Source organism: Haliotis rufescens, unplaced genomic scaffold (genome assembly GCF_023055435.1).
Source record: "Haliotis rufescens isolate VD_foot unplaced genomic scaffold, xgHalRufe1.0.p SCAF_1, whole genome shotgun sequence".
Lineage (NCBI taxonomy): Eukaryota > Metazoa > Mollusca > Gastropoda > Lepetellida > Haliotidae > Haliotis > Haliotis rufescens.
The window spans coordinates 22,187,626-22,205,332 of NW_025963779.1; the positions used below are offsets into that span (position 1 = coordinate 22,187,626).

Genomic DNA, 17,707 nt, shown 5'->3' on the forward strand with positions numbered 1-17,707 from the left:
CGTTTATCCGCTAACAAGAACAAAATTAATATATTTCTTTCACAGCAAATGACACCTTAATATAAATCATATTCAAGTTTCTTCTTCTGTTTCTGCATGGTTTATTGCATATCTGCACATATTTTTCAACACATAAAATACACCAGTTTTCCCATACTGAATGTGGGTATGGATATGCAATCTAACGCCACTGTGACTGTAAGTGATGCATCCATGTGCACCTTGCATGAACGATGTGATTACAATAAACAGTGGACACTATTGAAGCTGGGGTTGAATACACAGGGGATTATTAGAATGGATTAATGTAAATAAAGCCAGTCATACTTCTAATTTATATTCTTATTAGAATGGATTAATGTAAATAAAGCCAGTAATACTTCGATGAGGTTGTGCTTATGTAAAGTATACAAATAACAATAAGCGCTATATCAGTGGGGAGGGTCAAGAACACAATATATACGCAGTGATGAGAAAGAGGTGATGGAAGCCAATTTACAATTGTTGAGATGCTTCAATGAGTTCTTGGTAAACTGTGGTGAGATCTTAGCCTTGGTCACGGTTGTGGAGATCGCTAGGATTGTAATAAAGAGCTGGATCAACCATACTTGTTTGTCATTTTTTACACATTAATATGTTTCCCAAATCAAGCGTAGGTGTTTTCATATTTAGAGACTTCCCATGAGTTTGCAGTTCGAAACACGGAAGGGTATTCAAAATAATCGATACATAGGATGTGTATGATTAGCTCATGTTACGCGTACAAATAAGATTTTTATTTGTGTATGTTTATTAAGTATGTTACCGTAATGTTTGAAACGGGTTGATTAATAAGTGAGTTACAATTAATTCCAATTAAAAACCGTAATATTTCAGCCATATCATTAAGAATAGGTTTCACGGGTTTTACCTAGTCGGGAGTCGAATCCCTGGCCTTTAGTGTGAAGAATCAACGATTACATTTTGGAAGGGCTTAATTAACAGTGCAAAACATTACTGAACAACGTAAATCGGGACAAGATAAACCGGTATGTCCAACTGACGGGCATTAAAGATCTACATGTAGGCAAGGGGATAGTAATCTGTTCCCATGATTCCCATGACATTTGTTAATCCGGACGATTACACAGCCATCAATACCGTCCATATTAACAGAGTGACACTGTACGCAGCAGACTCCATCACAGTTGTAGATATAAAAGAACAAACTGATGTTGTACATGACGTCTTTACTTGTTTACCAGTCCAGAAAACGTATATGTAACCAGTGATCGCATGAGTCCATCAAGGCTAGGTGTTGGGACCATTGTTATTTTTCCCATTATCAAATGATATAGTAGCCGATATTCAGTGTAATATTATATTATTCGCTGATGACACTTTTCGACATGTCATTATAGTAGATCAGAATCATCAAGCAAATCTCTAAATAAGGCCACAGTATTGATATTATTATGGTCACAAATTTGGAAAATTAACTTTAATCCAAAGAAAACAGATCAGTTTTAATTTCTTGAAAAGAGAACAGTAACTCAAATTCCAGTACTTTTTATGAGTGATATTAAGGTTGAATCAGTTAATGTCCATAAACATCTTGGGTAACTTTGCAAAGTGGCAAATGAATATCAATTATATTGTTACTGCGGTGAGTCTAATGATCAGCTGCTTATGAAGTTTGAAATATCGCCTTCTGAGTAATATTCATCGTAGAGCTCTTTCACCTTTCCATTATTCGGACCATATGTGGATCTGTCAGTGGAGTGAGTCATTTCAAACTGTATAATGAAACAGTCATTCATGTTTAGGCACCAAAATCATTAGATGTGTGAACATGCATTTCATAAAATGCTCATAAACAAAACGCCCGAATATCTGACAGATTATTTCCAACAAGTTCTTCTGACATTTTCTTCGATGATGCAAGATCTTCAAACATACTCCATGTTCCACTCTGTCGCACAGAAACGTATATAAAACAGCTGTACTTGATTGGAATATGTCAGATGACACATCACGGTGAATAGGATCTTTGTCGCAATTTCCAAATAAGGTAAAAACGCAACCGAAAAAGTTCATCGATAATTCAGAACATATAGAACATGATTACACATTACTCATAGTAAACGTAAGTTGAAGTGACATAAATGGCCACAAATGGTTAACTTGTATTTGTGGCTCTTTCTACAACGACAGTATTCGTTATATATTCCAGTGGTCACATGTTACTTATATCAGTTAAAATTCTTATTTCTATACCAAGGATTTCGATATCAATGCTTTATTATTCGGTAATTCAAATTGATAAGATACTGAGAACGTGAGAATGATTGAATCTCTCCATAATTATTTTACCCTTATAAAACGTTCAGTTAACCTTATAATATTGATACATATAATTATTATATAGATATAAATATTCATATGCATATAAAAGAACTTGCTTTCAACCATGCATGTATTTGATTGTTCCCACATCGTGTGTTGTATTTACAAATAATGTGTATATATTCCTATTGGAGAGGTTTTAAAGTTTACACTTCGCCTTTTGACAAATCCAGTTCAGTTTTCCTTTTTGAAAATAAACACTGTTTAACCCACATAGACGTACATATAATTTGTTTTACTTAACGTTTTACAGTGAGATGATAACATGGGTGTATTTTGCCAGGACAGACAACTGGTGTCGTTTAAGTCTACTCAGATGCGGTTTCATCAAGGTACAAGGTTCGCTGGTATACAGCAGTGTCAACATCCTACAGCTGGTGTCACTGGCGCACTTTAACATGTACACAAGCGGGCAGATTCTACACTGATACAGCGAACATAAGTACGATATCAGATGAAGACAGATAAGCCGTAACTACGCAGATGGAGTCACGCACAGCGACCAAGTGATTGAAGCGCCATCTAGCTGACGGTTAGTAAAGGGACACTACCCATCCTGGACTATTTCGCAAATATGCCACTGTGTACATTTCATTCTCGTTTTCCTACAGTTATTCTAATTTAACAAAACTATGCTCCGACTGTTGTGTATCAGAGTAAGGATAACACCCCCGATGCCCTGATGTGGTGATGCGTTAATGTTACAAACATAGTTTTGCTTATATATGACGCTAATTCTCTTGGAATCAATAAGACGAATTTTGAACTTTTTGTGCATATATTTCCTGTGTATAAATAATTACTACTGTAGCATATTAATAGTAAATAGATACGATAACGACTTATTACTGTGTGATATAAATGGTCAATATAAATGATAACGACAAGGTAAATATAAAAATATAATTTGTTGTATATTATACAGTTTACTTTGACGTTAAAACATTTCGAATTGTCGTTCCGATGTGTTTAGTTTCAACATTATAATTTTATCGTGCAACCCAACGACATGCCAAACAAGAGAACTGATTTTGCATGATTCTTTTATATATAGCAACACTATTGTTTTATCTCAAATATGTTTTACAAACAGTGAAGAATATACTCAGTGAACAAATTTACGAACCGTTACATATTTTTAATTCGTCCTATTATACGTAATGGTGATTTAAAAAAATATAAAAACAAAGATGCCGTGTTTGGGTTTATAAGTATTTACGAAATTCTACAGAATCACAGTCAGATCGTCTTTCAGTTCATGAAGAACAGTATTAATCAAATACCAGGTTGGGTTTCTGATAAAAAAAAACACATCGTAGTTGCCAGAGACGTAAAGCTGGTTAGATGTTATTTGTCAACATTACTATAAACATCGACTTGAATTACTTCTCCAGTTGGGGCGATCTCGTGTTGACGACCAAATCAGAGTCTAACCAGCCGGTCTCTAAATATAAAAAAACATTCCCATGCATGCGGAAAAGCACATGTTATTTATAACAACACACGTACAAATTCCCTGGCAATTATTCCAATTATTTATACTTGATAATGACACCTTTGAACTTTTAAAAAACGCGACGTTTTTTGATGTTTTGGAACAAAACATATATCTGAAAAATAGAAAGGTTGTATATACGGTTTTTTTCAGTGAAATGAAACGCAACTCTAGCTTATTGCTTTGAGAGCCTCAAGTCGCGCGAGCCAGAGATAAACCAGTGTTTAACTATAAACATTTATAAACAATCATTAGCATTCATAGTATCGGTGTTTGACCTCGACGATAAGAAGATTATTTTAATAGCGAGTCCCCCTTCAGCCTCCATTCACAATTGCCTCTCTGTAAGGCGGTGCTCCGCCATTTCAGCCAACTGGATACGCGAATATTTGTGTCACAGCATACTACATCATAATTAGACAGGCAGAGTATGAGACTACAGAACAGCATTTGCTTAATAGGCTAAGTAGGTAGATCGGGTAGTATACCACACGGAAGGGTGGGCGAGCCGGCTGGACGTAACCCAGTTGTCAGAAGAGCCCGGTCCGATGTTTGAAAAGCAAATGGATTACGCTAACGCCAGGAAAACATAACGTGGAACAGTCGAACACCGGTCAGTAAACGCGTGCAAGGTGGGCAGCAAGGTATTCATTGTACAGCTATTTCAGGTAACTCCTCTATTTTCAATATACCGGCTTTGTGTGTAGTGGAAATCTCGCGAGAGCGGGAAATGGGCGTATACAACTGACGTCATTAGCCACGTGTCTTCGATTCGCAATTTGGACCGCTACCCAGCTAATATAAAATTATGACAGTAACGGTACTAAATCTGCATATGCTAATTTAGAAAGGTCGTATACATGTACTTAGAATACATTTTTTACCGAATGTAGTTTTATCGAGAGACGGCTATCTAGGAGTTTTATCTGAGCATGGAAGGAGATCAGGGTAATGAAACAGGTCTCTGATTTATCACTCGCAGTCCTAGCAAGCAGTCAATATAGCCCGCTCGCTATCTGTTGCCCAAGAGTGATAAAATCACCCACAATTCACAGTTTCTGGCTATATCTTTAGTCTCGACTTGACGCGCTATATTCTTCTTGTGTTTTTCAAGTTTCGGCCTTTTGGAATTATGTGGAATTCTTATGTAGGATCTCGATCCCAGACCTTGCGGTCTGGGAATCGGTGTAGGTGGTACCGCTATCATCACGGCAGGTGAGCTGGCCTTTGATGATCACTAATTACAGGTAGCAACTGTGAAAAATGCCATCTTCGTAAAAAGGATTTTGCTATTGCGCGTCTAAACGGTTCCTATGTGAAGTCCAAATTGCTACATAACGGGTGCCTCAGCCGCTGTTCCGTGTCACGCTAAAACTAAAGTCCAACCGGTCCTTGTTGACTGGCGGCCATGTTGCAAGCAGCAGGTGCGCGCTGAGGGCCAGCATTACACCACCTACCCGTACAGACTTTCGGTCGTTACCTGGACTCCTTGCGGGAACCATGTTTCTGCTTTCGATTCATTTGAATAACTCGGTTTGTGAAGCATTTACGTTTATTAATGATATTTTCTCTTCCGTATGTTTGTATCCGAGCTCATGTGATACACTTACTTACTTCTTTTCTGCTGCTGGTCATACGCCATACTTCCATGTGTGTCTTTGACAAGTGACTGTGTGTTCCAGGTGCTTACCTCCGCTGACTAGAGAGCTGACACCCGTTTGATCCCATGCCGGGGGTCTAATTGCGTGTCTTGCCAGGTAAGACAAGCAGGCTGGACGCTGTGGAAGCAACATGTCCCAGGTGGACGAGCGCTGGACCTCTTCTCCTACACAACCTATGCCCCCTACGGCCACTGAGGTGATTGTCAAGGACGAGCCAGAATCCTCCCCTCCCCCACGGGATCCTGAACCTGACTCTGCTAGAGACTCTGATAGCCCTAGTCGCTCACCCCCCGGGGAACCTGTGACGAACGGTACCCTCTCTTCAAGTGTTGTTCATCTACCCCACCCACACGCCGGCCACCCAGGCACTGGGCACCATATGGGATTTGAGTCCACTCCTGGGCATTTATTACCTTGTGAAGATGTTGAAGTGTTCTTTCACAATCTAGACAATCGACCGACTGCAACAACCGTCGCGCTGGCTAGTTTTACGACAGTAGGTAATGGTCATTTGACCACATTGACCAACGCGCCGTTGTCCGCTCACCACACCCTATATCAAGGATCCTCCCTAGGGTCAGGCGGGCTGGTCACCATGCAACCCCCAAGCTACTCCGAGTCACAGACCTACCTCCACTCAGGCCTCCCCTCCCTCTACGTACCCTCATCCCGACCCCTCGGGATGATGCCGATACAGTATGACAGTCCCTCGGGGACCCCTACGCCTGTCTCCACCCCTGTGTGGAATGCAACATCGGACACCATGTACGGAGCGCCGTCGTCCTCGCCGAAATACACCTACATTGGAACCGTTGGGGAAAGTCTGCATAACCCCCCACGCACCGAGTCCACCCTGTCCCTACAGCTGTCCCGACCACCCCCAGTTACATACCAGGGGTACCCATCACCCGATGGATGGGGAACCTACGCTGACAGAACCCAAGTCAAAGGTAGGGCCATTAGCGATAGTTATCCATATTCTTCCTTTTTAGATTTATTTTCGCTGATGTCTTGATGATTTATTAGTTTGCAAGTGATGTTCTTTTTCTACGGGTTGATAATACTTTTCTTGACGACTGAACACCTTGTTCATTACATTCACAATTAAGATCTGTAATAGTAATGGGCTCTCAGTCTTACCGTTAAAATAGTTTTAATAGAAATTATAAAGGATTCATTGACCATTATATTTAAGGTATGCGTCCTGTGGCATTAAGTATGAATGAAAATATGGATTATTAAATTTTGAATAATTTCAATTTTGGCAGAGGGGTCGGGTAGTGACGCCGTTTGTGCTGTATATATTAACATTAACAAATGTCGGGAGTTTTCATGCACGAAAATGAATACCTTAATTTTCCTTAATCAGCAATACCTTCCACAACATGCGCTTTGATGAGTAGTACTTGAATCCCGCAAATGCTTTTCACCCGAACAAAGACCCATCTTGCATTTGTTTATTTATGTAAAACATGTCGTGAATTGCACGATAATCAAACACAATGCTATGTTGATATGGCTTATCTGGAATATGTCCCTCTTTGTGTCATTGAATGGCAATTTATTCTGTTATGTAATGGTCCTATCAAAGCGTGCTTGTTGACCTCAAATACTTTCTTAATGTTGCTAATATTCAGCAATATCTCTCCAATTGCGAAATGGATAGAAACTCTGGATAATACTTTCTACCAATGTTTGAATGATTTCACAGCGGTTTTAGATGTACCAAAATATTTCATACACACTCAATATTTCTATCACCAGATTTTTAAGGATATTTCGTTGACACCAAGCGTTATATCGATTGTGTCAGGAACACTGGCCGGAAAATTTATTGAATGCATGGCTTCAAAAAGTTTTAAAACAAATTACAACCAAGCTGTTTTACGTTCGATCGCGAGCAATGCAAACGTTATGCCGTTTCTGCGTTTCAGTCCTCGTTTCAAATGTCTTAATAAATCTTAAGGGTGCGGCTGGAGTCTTACGACCTAACCTAAGCAACAAAATTGAAACGGTAACATGTCAAAATTTAGACTCGGTCGGTAGTGTGGAAACGTGTCGCCCTGGTGAAAGCTTTCATTGAAACTCAGAGAGTCAGCCTGGAGCATATGGAATGCCCAGAGAAGTAGGTTAGCGTTGAAGCACAATCCGACGTTGTGAAGTCCCAAGGTAGCTACAAGTCTCTCGTGGTTTGTTCTTTGTGTGGAGAAGGTCTTGGCAAGAACCCGCGAACCTGTTTATGGCCATTTAACTCACTGTGTAATAAAAATGTCACAGCATTGAAGGACAAATTACACATGGCTAATATAAACTACCACTCATTTTATATGAAAGAGTTTCACACAACGACCGGGCTGTTGTGTGATGGAAATATGCTACAGATGGACATGGTGCGGCAATGTATCACTGTTATCAATGTAAACGTTTCATATGTGGATGTTGTGTACACGTACGCGAACTGGGAGGGTTGGTGGTGTCGTGTTGGTGCGGGGCTGGGTCACAAACATGTGAAACGCTAGGAAACATTAAAACTTTGTTCTTGTGTTAAGAAGCCGAGATATATGTATTTCTTGACGTGAATCGGGACACAAGCAATTGCCGTTTATTAGATGAGGTACTTTTCAAAATACAGTTAAAACTCTTTTACCGTGTTAGTTAATATAAATTCGTTTGATAATCTTTTCATGTCCTGCAGCACTTGGTGATTTTAGTTGTCCCAGATGTATCTCCTGTCACTCGACTGCTTCAAGCTGTTTGTTTATTTGTTGTTTAACGCCGCACTCCAATACTCCAGCTATATGACGGTTGCTTCAATTTGAACAGTATTGTGACGGTGTGACTAACGTGTAAATATGGTTCCTTTGAAGAAGGGGAAGTTAAATATACTCATAGTTGATCACATCTATGACATTGCCGGTGACGATCATCAGCACTTGACGCACCCAGCATCATGTACAATGACATACATCATGTAACCAGGAAAAATAACTTAATTACAAAACATACACTTAATATAGGTCATGTTGATTCCAAAACAACCCATTGAATTTCACCTATGCAATATCGAACTAACTATTACCAATATACAACTATGGGGTTAAAGGTCAACGGTACTGAGGTTCTTGAGGTCACCCGACGGATAGAAAATTCTTTATAAATTTTAGGATAAAGATGAAATTAATCTTCTAGTGGGACTGTGTCTAACATTCTAAATATTTTCCTTCCAGTCAAGCCATTCTGAGATTGGTATGATGGTAGCCAACATTTGTCCAGCAGGATATGTTCGCCTATTTTGTAACACCTGGTGTCATTACTGAAACTTTACAGTGATTAGTGACAGGCTCTTGACATTGTTACGTCTATATTATGTGAACTCTGTTCCTCGTCTAGTGTCAGAGATATTAATATAACTACACATCATGTATGACTTTCGTTATTTACTAATCACAATCATTTACTGACATACTGTATTGAATTTATAGCATTTACATACACCTCCCTGCCTCCTGCTACTGCCCTCTTTAATACCGTCTTTTCCTACAGAATGTGTATCGTGTGTCCCGTATGACGTCCCCCCTTTATGACGTCGTAACAAGGAGGAATGTCAGGTTTTAACTACTCAAACATGTATCCGTGTTGACACGATTTCACATTTTGCATCCGCGTATCTGTTCAGAAGTTAAAACAGTCTCTTAGGTTTCTGTTATAACTTGTTTAGTGTGGTGACGGATATAGATTTCAAACAGCATCGTGTATATTTACTGGAAAATACGTATTTGATAAAGTCATAACAAATTTATTTGTTCTTCAAAACCTTTTGATGAAGCTCAAGTGATTATGTTTACCTGCAAATTTGCCTTGAGAAGAATAGGTCTCCCAAATCTAATAATAAAATAGAGATTGCCACGATCCTTACAAATTGCATCGTGTTACCTTCACGATGCCCATCCTTACAAGGTGAAATAATCACTATTTTGTCTTTTTCAGTGAATTTCATTGAAAAGATGCAATTTGCAAAGAGCTCGCCATTTGGCCACATAAATAAAATAAGCAGCCTGTTGAAGAGAAACATTTGCGTTATTACATAAAAACCAATAGGTGAGAAAGTATCGGCTTGCTGACTTGTTTCCATCAGCGTTGCGTATACATGTACAACAAAAATATCTACTTGGTTCCTAGAACCATGTTGTGTAGTGTTATCATCCTAATGTATGTTTAGTACTTAATGGACATGTATTTATATAGGAGTGTTATCTGTGTTTATGGAATCATTTAAAAACCCTTTTTGATTTCTTTAAAATGTGCACCATAGCTGATAACTACAATCTTCACAAATTTATTTTAATCGCTAAGCCAACGTGTCACATCATTTTACCCCCACTTTGTCACATGTTGCTCACTGCAAATAGGGAGGTCTAATTGCTATACTAATTATAACGTGTTAATTATCCCCGAACGTGATTACGCTTTCCCACATCACAGGGTACACACCACATCCCAGATCTCAGAGGCGGTGTGTACAAGAGGTTGTAAACATCTCATACTGATATCATAAATATTTCAGCAACTGCTTGTTAATTGCTTGCATGCCGAACACACCTGGCCGATATTTACCTAGAGTAGTAGGTAATAAACCTCTGTACAAGTCATCCACACTCGGCATATCAAGCCGATGTCTTTCTCTTCCGTGCTGGTTTGCATGACTCAATATTTATTGATTTATCTTTTTAGTATTCATTTCCTCATTCATTCGTGTGTTTTTTAAATTAGTATTGCTCAAGTGTAGGATGTTTCTTCATAAATTATTGGCCAGTAAGTAGATCAGTCCCCCTGTGCCCACTACCTTTAATTTTACTTGGACATAGATACAGCAGCGTATCACAGTCAACTGAAATCATTAAATATATCGTACATATTATAATGAGTTAATGGAAGGACACATCATTATGATACGGGGAGTGGGCTATGGCAACAAGCACCTAGTACACGAAATGATTACGCCCGTGTTGCATTTATAGGCGTGTTAATCCCTATTTCGCCCCACTGTGGCCGGTGTAGATTAATATCAGTGCGCAAACACCGAGACCAAAGACAAACTGTTTATCAAGACATAGCTGATATCTTCCAAGTGGAGAGATGATTAGCCATTTCCGGCCTTACCTGTGTATTCCGAAGCGTAAAACCATTGTGTGTGTATGTGTGTGTGTGCGAGAAGTGAGTGGGCCTCTGCGTGAGTGCTTGCGTGCGTGCGTATGTGTGTTGCAACCACATGTTAATGCAAACCACATGTTAAACCACATGTTAATGTGTGTGTGTGTGTGTGTGTGTGTGTGTGTGTGTGGGTGTGGGTGTGGGTGTGGGTGTGGGTGTGTGTTGCAACCATATGTTAATGCAAAATACTTTATTCTCATAAAATCCTGGCAGTAAGATGCAAAGGTGGTCACATTTACCATAATAAGATAAAGTTTAAATAAACGGCACGTTTGATATTTTAGTAGAGAAAAATACACGGATAGAGACTGTTAAATGTGTTCTCACTTCTTCATAATGTATAGATGTAATTTGTCAAGTTGATTCTGTATTTATTAATTATTGGAAAACATATATGAGACCAAAAATACTCTATTCTCATCATGGTATTTATGGTTGGAGCATCCTATAAGACGTTCCTGTGCGCCATACATTCGCCGTCATCAAAGCTTCTTGCTTGGGTAATTCAAAGATATCGGCATATCAACATATCAAACTGCAGGCTTCTGACTAAATAGGATGACAGTAATTAGTTGTTTTGCTCTGCTCAAGTTAAAGACCCAATGTTGATGTTGAAGGTGGCTAAAATGAAGCAAACAAGAAATGGTTATTCGATGGTGACGTATTTGATACGGGTATTATATGCGATAATACGTGCATCATATCAACGAGTATCTTGAAACAGGTGACAATTTCAAATCAAGAGTATACTTTCTTTTGCACGGTAGTGTACATACATTTGGTTAGTCATTTATTTAATGATTTCAAATGACTCAAGCTTATATTTACAGGATGCTGTATGACAAGTTAATAAGTGTGCCTCGCATACATGTGGTTGTTGGCGATAGATTTTGTACCGACTGGAGAGTGATAACTGAGAGGTTGACATGTTATACTACAGTGTTGTTCGTCATGGACTAATCGTCCATTAGATACTGATATTTAATGATATTTGTCAATGTAGGTAGTATAATGTAGGTAGTATATTTCTTATCGACCCGTGAAGATTCGGGGTAGAATAGGTCTTCAGCAACCCATACTTGCTGTAAAAGGCGACTATGCTTGTCGGAAGAGGCGACTAACGGGATCGGGTGGTCTGGCTCGCTGACTTGGTTGATGCATGTTATCGTATCCCAAATGCGTGTCTTGATGCTCATGATGTCAATCACTTGATTGTCTAGTCCGGACTCGATGATTTTCAGACCGCCATCACATAGCTTGAATATTGCTGGGTGCGGTGTTATACAACAAAAAAACAAATATCCTCCATTTTGCTCCAACTTTCAAGAATAAGAGAGCCTTAGGGCAAATCAAGCCATTCTGCCGTTGGTTTGTGGTTTAATTGATTAAATATGTCAAATAACAAGAACATACCGCTGGTTCAAGCATCACCTTCCGATGGAAATGCATAATCTCGATCGACAGACAGCTTTTAAAATAAGCTGATAGTAATCTTGGTTACGAAATGCTAATTTGATGATCATGGATTATTATATTTAATATAATAATGTGGCAAATGGACAGAAGGTGCATATTTATTACATGGAAGCTTGACCATGCTACCTACCCGTCATCGCCAGTGTCCTCACGAGTTTTGCGTTAAATTAATGTTTAAAGCATCTTTAGTGCTACACAAGTTTGACTATATTCTCCAGGGTGGCCTTTATATTATGCTTGCAGAGTAGTTGTGCTACATCGTATGAATTCACGAATTATATTGTATATTTATGAAAATTCATGATTAATATAGATCCATGGAATTCTTGTCTGAAACCAACTCAAACACTCAAATATCTATACCCACTTCCCTAAATTTTTCCTGATTATCGAATGCTAATAATAACATTGAATTTGGAGGTTTCAAATATATTATAACATACCTCAAAATTCAAATATTAATTGCGCCATGAGAGGGATTGGTAACACTACAGGTAACACAATGCTCCCGGTCTCAGGTCTCAGGAACATTTATGTAAACCAGGATACCGTTTGCAGGCCCCCCTGTTCGGCATGTTGGGTAAATAGATAAGAACGATTTGTACTAATTTTAATGCAAGGAAAATTGCATCGGGTTGCGGACAGGGTGTAGTTCAAGCTCGATATCGCCACATTTAATTAATGCTATGAAATATGAAGCAAAATGTCATTAGTCAAACTTTCCGTGCAAGATGTGGCGGTAGATCTATAGCCACTTCGATATTTATAATAAATTCCACTCTCAGTCAGGGACAGGGAACGTTTTGAACATAAGCACATTACAAAACAGATTAATATTGATTTCGAAATCTCTGTACACTCAGCAAATGTAACGGTCAAGTTGATACAACTACTACTACTACTACTACTACTACTACTACTACTACTACTACTACTACTACTACTACTACTACTACTACTACTACTATTACTGCTATTCTTACTACTACTGCTGCTGCTGCTGCTGCTACTGCTACTACTACTACTACTACTACTACTACTACTACTACTACTACTACTACTACTACTACTACTACTACTACTACTCCGTGGACCGCCTCCGTGGACTAGTGGTAGAGCGTCCGCCCTGAGAGTTGAAGGTCTGGGGTTCGATCGCCGACCGCGTCATACCAAAATACGTTGAGAGATGGTATGGCGCTGACTGGCGCTCGGCATTAAGGGGCTAAAACAAGGACCCCATTTCACCTCACCTCACCTACTACCAATACTACTACTACTACTACTACTACTACTACTACTACTACTACTACTACTACTACTACTACTACTACTTCTACTACTACTACTACTACTACTACTACTTACAACCATAATCATATTCGTACTCACAATAATCATATTTACGATTTCATTTTACTTTTCTTATAGTCTATATTTTTTAATATTTTACGCTTGATACATTCGGTATTAAAACTGAAATCCCAATTTCAAATTGTAGTAAATGATTTTTAAATGTCCAAAACACTATATATAAATATAATTATAAAACATCTTATTAGCAATGGTGCTGCTTATATCAGTTCATTTTAAAAAGAAAGCAGGTACTGACGTGAACGTAATTGTGTTATCTAATCACGACATGCCTAATATTCGTTATCAACTTTTTTCAATAGGGGCTTTAGAATATAGCAAACTAACATCATTATGTCATTCACATATCACCAAGATGCGAGTGAGTGACTATGGTTTTACGCCGCTTTTAGCAATATTCCAGCATTATCCAGCGGGGGACACCAGAAATGGGCTTCACACATTGTACCCATGTCGGGAATCGAACCCGGGTCTTCGGCGTGACGAGCGAACGCTTTAACCACTAGGCTACCCGACAGCCCCACCATGACCTGAGTAATAGCCATCCCCTGTGTTTAGATGCTGTTGTGATGAAAGTATGCACATTGAAATATTAACATCAAAGCATTGGTCGTATCCATCCTCCTACCGAGTAAACTAACCAAAAGATAATGGTAGCAATAATTCATAGACACCTCCATTAACGTCACACATGTCAATGATGACACTTGGTGATCGAGAATGACGTGTCAACCGGTTTGCATGACACGTTGTATCACAGATCCATCACTGATTATATTTCTTGTATATATTTATATATATATATTTCCGTATAATATTTGCACTTCAATGGTTCTAACGATATGTGCTAATTTGCATGAGGCAATGCCAGAAAAAGATCACAGTGTGGGAAAGACACGGTGTCCTTCCATATTCTTCCGCCGAGGTGGTAATTCCTTATCTTACTGAACAATCGCCCCAACGTGGAACTGCTCTGGACATGTAGATATATGGCATTGATATCCAGACATACTTAATTAAAGTAACATACTTTGCACATGTAATTTATTGGGTCTAATGTGTGAAGCCCATTTCTGGTGTCTCCCGCCGTGATATTGCTAGAATATGGCTAAAAGCGGCGTAAAACCATACTCACTCACTCACTAATGTAATACAGAAATTGGGGAATCATGAGTGAGTGAGATTAACGTCGCTTTCTGGGGAATCAGGAGGTAACACACCCACAATGTGGCGTGTCCTATTTACATTTATGTCATAGTTCAAAACTTAGAAGAAGATAACTTACTTAAGTGAATGAATCAATTATTTCGACTGTTTTAGTTCTTTGTTTTATTTTTCATTGACAAAACTTGCAATTGTGATTGGTGAAAATTAAGGCACTCCGCTCCATTATTACCTGATCATTTTTATACACAATATATGTTCCCGATTTTAATATGATCTTATTTCGCAATATTGTCTCTTCTGTGACATCTCTAATGCCATATGGTGCGTTCCCCCTAACCACTCCCACAGTCGTCATGGTAACCACACCTCCATACTAGAAAGACAGGCGGCATCTGTGGTGCTCTCGCATTTTCTCGTGAGAAGACAACAGGATTTTGGTGTATTTAGACACAATGCGGCCAAGCGTTATCTTGAAGCTAAATTTAGTATCTTTTGTTGTCTGTAATGTTTGCACATCAAATCCTCCGTCATATTGGCCAAAGGTTTTATAAGATAGCACAGATAATAAATATTTATATACTCTTATATACGTCTACATTAAAACAGTTGAAAATGATCATTGGAATATTTCTGAAAATAGTCTTATTACCTTTATTCCAGTGTTAAAATTATAAATGAATAAAGACATCTATGAAATATCCATCAAACATATTTTTTTTCTCTATCGTTGTGAAACAGAGAGACAAAATAGAATAAAGTTATGAAAAGAATAGGAACAATCTGACATTTCACAATGTCGACTTCAATGTAAATGGACTTATCAGTTCATTATAAACCCTAAATTAATTACATGCTTTCTCCTTTTTGAGGATTGTTAATCTACTTTAAAACAAGGAAACTGTCTAATTTTGATAATGTTATTATCTATTCAGCATTGTATCTTCTAATCGTGATCTATTCCTATACCTATCTTTCTGAAAGTTATTTACATATGGGTTCGCTGTGAAGGAAATCTCACGTGTTTCAAGATGGCGGTCTGAGCTCGATATTTGTCAGGGAGGTTGTGAGAGCTGAGTTATCGCGAGATTTGCACACAGTTGCCATGGTTTACATAAGAGTGTAGGTGATGATAGATATTATAGGCCGATCTCCAAGTCTGATACTTCAGTGTGTCTCTAGATATACACACATCGTATCAAATCACCCACTAACTGGCGTCATTATCCTAAATAGGTTTCACCACAAGATTAACCCTTTTTCAAATCAAAATAAACTGTTGAAGCTCACATTTTTTTAATGTCGTGATTTTAATCATTTATGAAGTCGAACGCCAGTCCAGCTAATTTCGTAATTAATGAATATAACTATACAAATTAATTTAATAAAAGTTCAATTGTGTGAATGAGTGTGTCAGTGAGTGGATGCGTGAGTGCATTGAGTTCACCTTTGTTTCTGATATATCATAGTGTGTCAGATTAATGTGGGGGAAAAGCAAGTTGTATATGTGTCTGTGTGTGTGTGTGTGTGGTGTGTGTGTGTGTGTGTGTGGGGGGGGGGGGGGGGGGGGGGGGGGGGGGTTATAAGAATAATACTGAGCGCGAATCTCTGATTTGATCATAGGATTCTGGTATGCCCAACGGATTCAACACGGCACAGGAAATTTGCCTCCTTACTTCCTGTAGGAACACTATAGACACGAAATGCAACCCAACATGGTAACAATACGTGTGCTTACAAAATGCGTTTGATGTAGATAAGAAATGATGACTCATTAAGATGAAACGTTATCCAATATGTAACAAAACTGCTGCACTGTCGAAACAAAGCGCTTTCCGTTTTAGCAAAGCAAGGCTCTTCGAGATGTAACCACCCGACCGCGTCATACCAAAAGACGTTAAAAGATGGTACTTGTTGTTACCCTGTCTGGCGCTCGGCATTAAGGGGCTAAAACAAGGACTTGTCGGCTCGGAGTCAGTATACTGTGTCTGAGTGGGGTATTCATGTTAAACTGCGGCATGGTATCTCAGTGAGATAGCACTATAAATCGGCATCAGTCCGGACTAGTACAAGCAGCCACACACACACATATACACGTGCATGTATGTCGCTATATAAGTGCAATAATCTTGGACGCGACGTTAAACCCCATTTCACCTCACCCCATCACCTCGTGTTAAACCAGAGATGTAGTTATAAAAGGCTGAACCTGGGATGTGGCGACTAAAGTGTTAAATCCGTGTTTTTAATCTGGGGTGTTAAAGTGATAAATTAAACTCGGGATGTTCAAGTGTTAAATCTGGGATGTTCTGTGTAAAATGTTAAATGCAGTTTGTTTCATCTGAATACTAAATATGGGTTATTGCATCTAAAGTGTTACATTTAGTATTCTACAGGGTTCAACCTAGGTTGTTACATTTTAAAGGGTTCAAGCTGGGTTGTTGCATCTAAAGTGTTTAATCTGCGACGTTTCCGGTAAAGGATTAAATATTGGATGGTTACATCTAAATGGTCAATGTGACTGTGGCCGTGCATGTGACTGAAACCTGGGATTTTTTACAATTAACTTACCTTTGCATGTGTTTGTGTCACCGGTGGGACTTGATACGCATACTTTTGTAGAACGCCTGGTGTCATCACTATTTGATAGTGATTTATTAACACATGCTCATGATATAGTCGGAATCGTACAATCAACTCTGCTTTGTCCCGGATTTCTTATGAATATAGAAAAAGTTTGTCGCTTTTATTCATATTACGTGGTAACCAGGAATGTTTAAATTAAATTATTTAATCTGGGACGTTTTACTTAAATAGTAAAATTTAGGATGGTATATTTAAAGGGTTAAACCTGGGACATTGCAGCTGAAGGGTACATATAAGAAATGCTTCACTGGAATCGAGATAAATATGAAAATGTTTTAATTTCAAAGTTTGTATATTT

General features: G+C 38.6%; 1 protein-coding gene across 8 annotated transcripts in view; it reads left to right on the plus strand.

The window, feature by feature from the left end:
• The first annotated feature begins 4,299 nt into the window (after positions 1-4,299).
• LOC124114587 (GATA-binding factor 2-like) overlaps positions 4,300-17,707 on the plus strand; it is a 45,527-nt gene continuing 32,119 nt past the window's right edge. For 2 of the 8 annotated variants that reach the window (XM_046475227.2, XM_046475226.2), the window contains exons 1-2: positions 5,186-5,413; positions 5,563-6,491. In XM_046475227.2, the coding sequence (XP_046331183.1) occupies positions 5,672-6,491 (820 nt within the window). In that variant the 5' untranslated portion in view covers positions 5,186-5,413; positions 5,563-5,671. The other 6 variants (XM_046475223.2, XM_046475225.2, XM_046475222.2 and 3 more) reach the window with 6 other exon arrangements.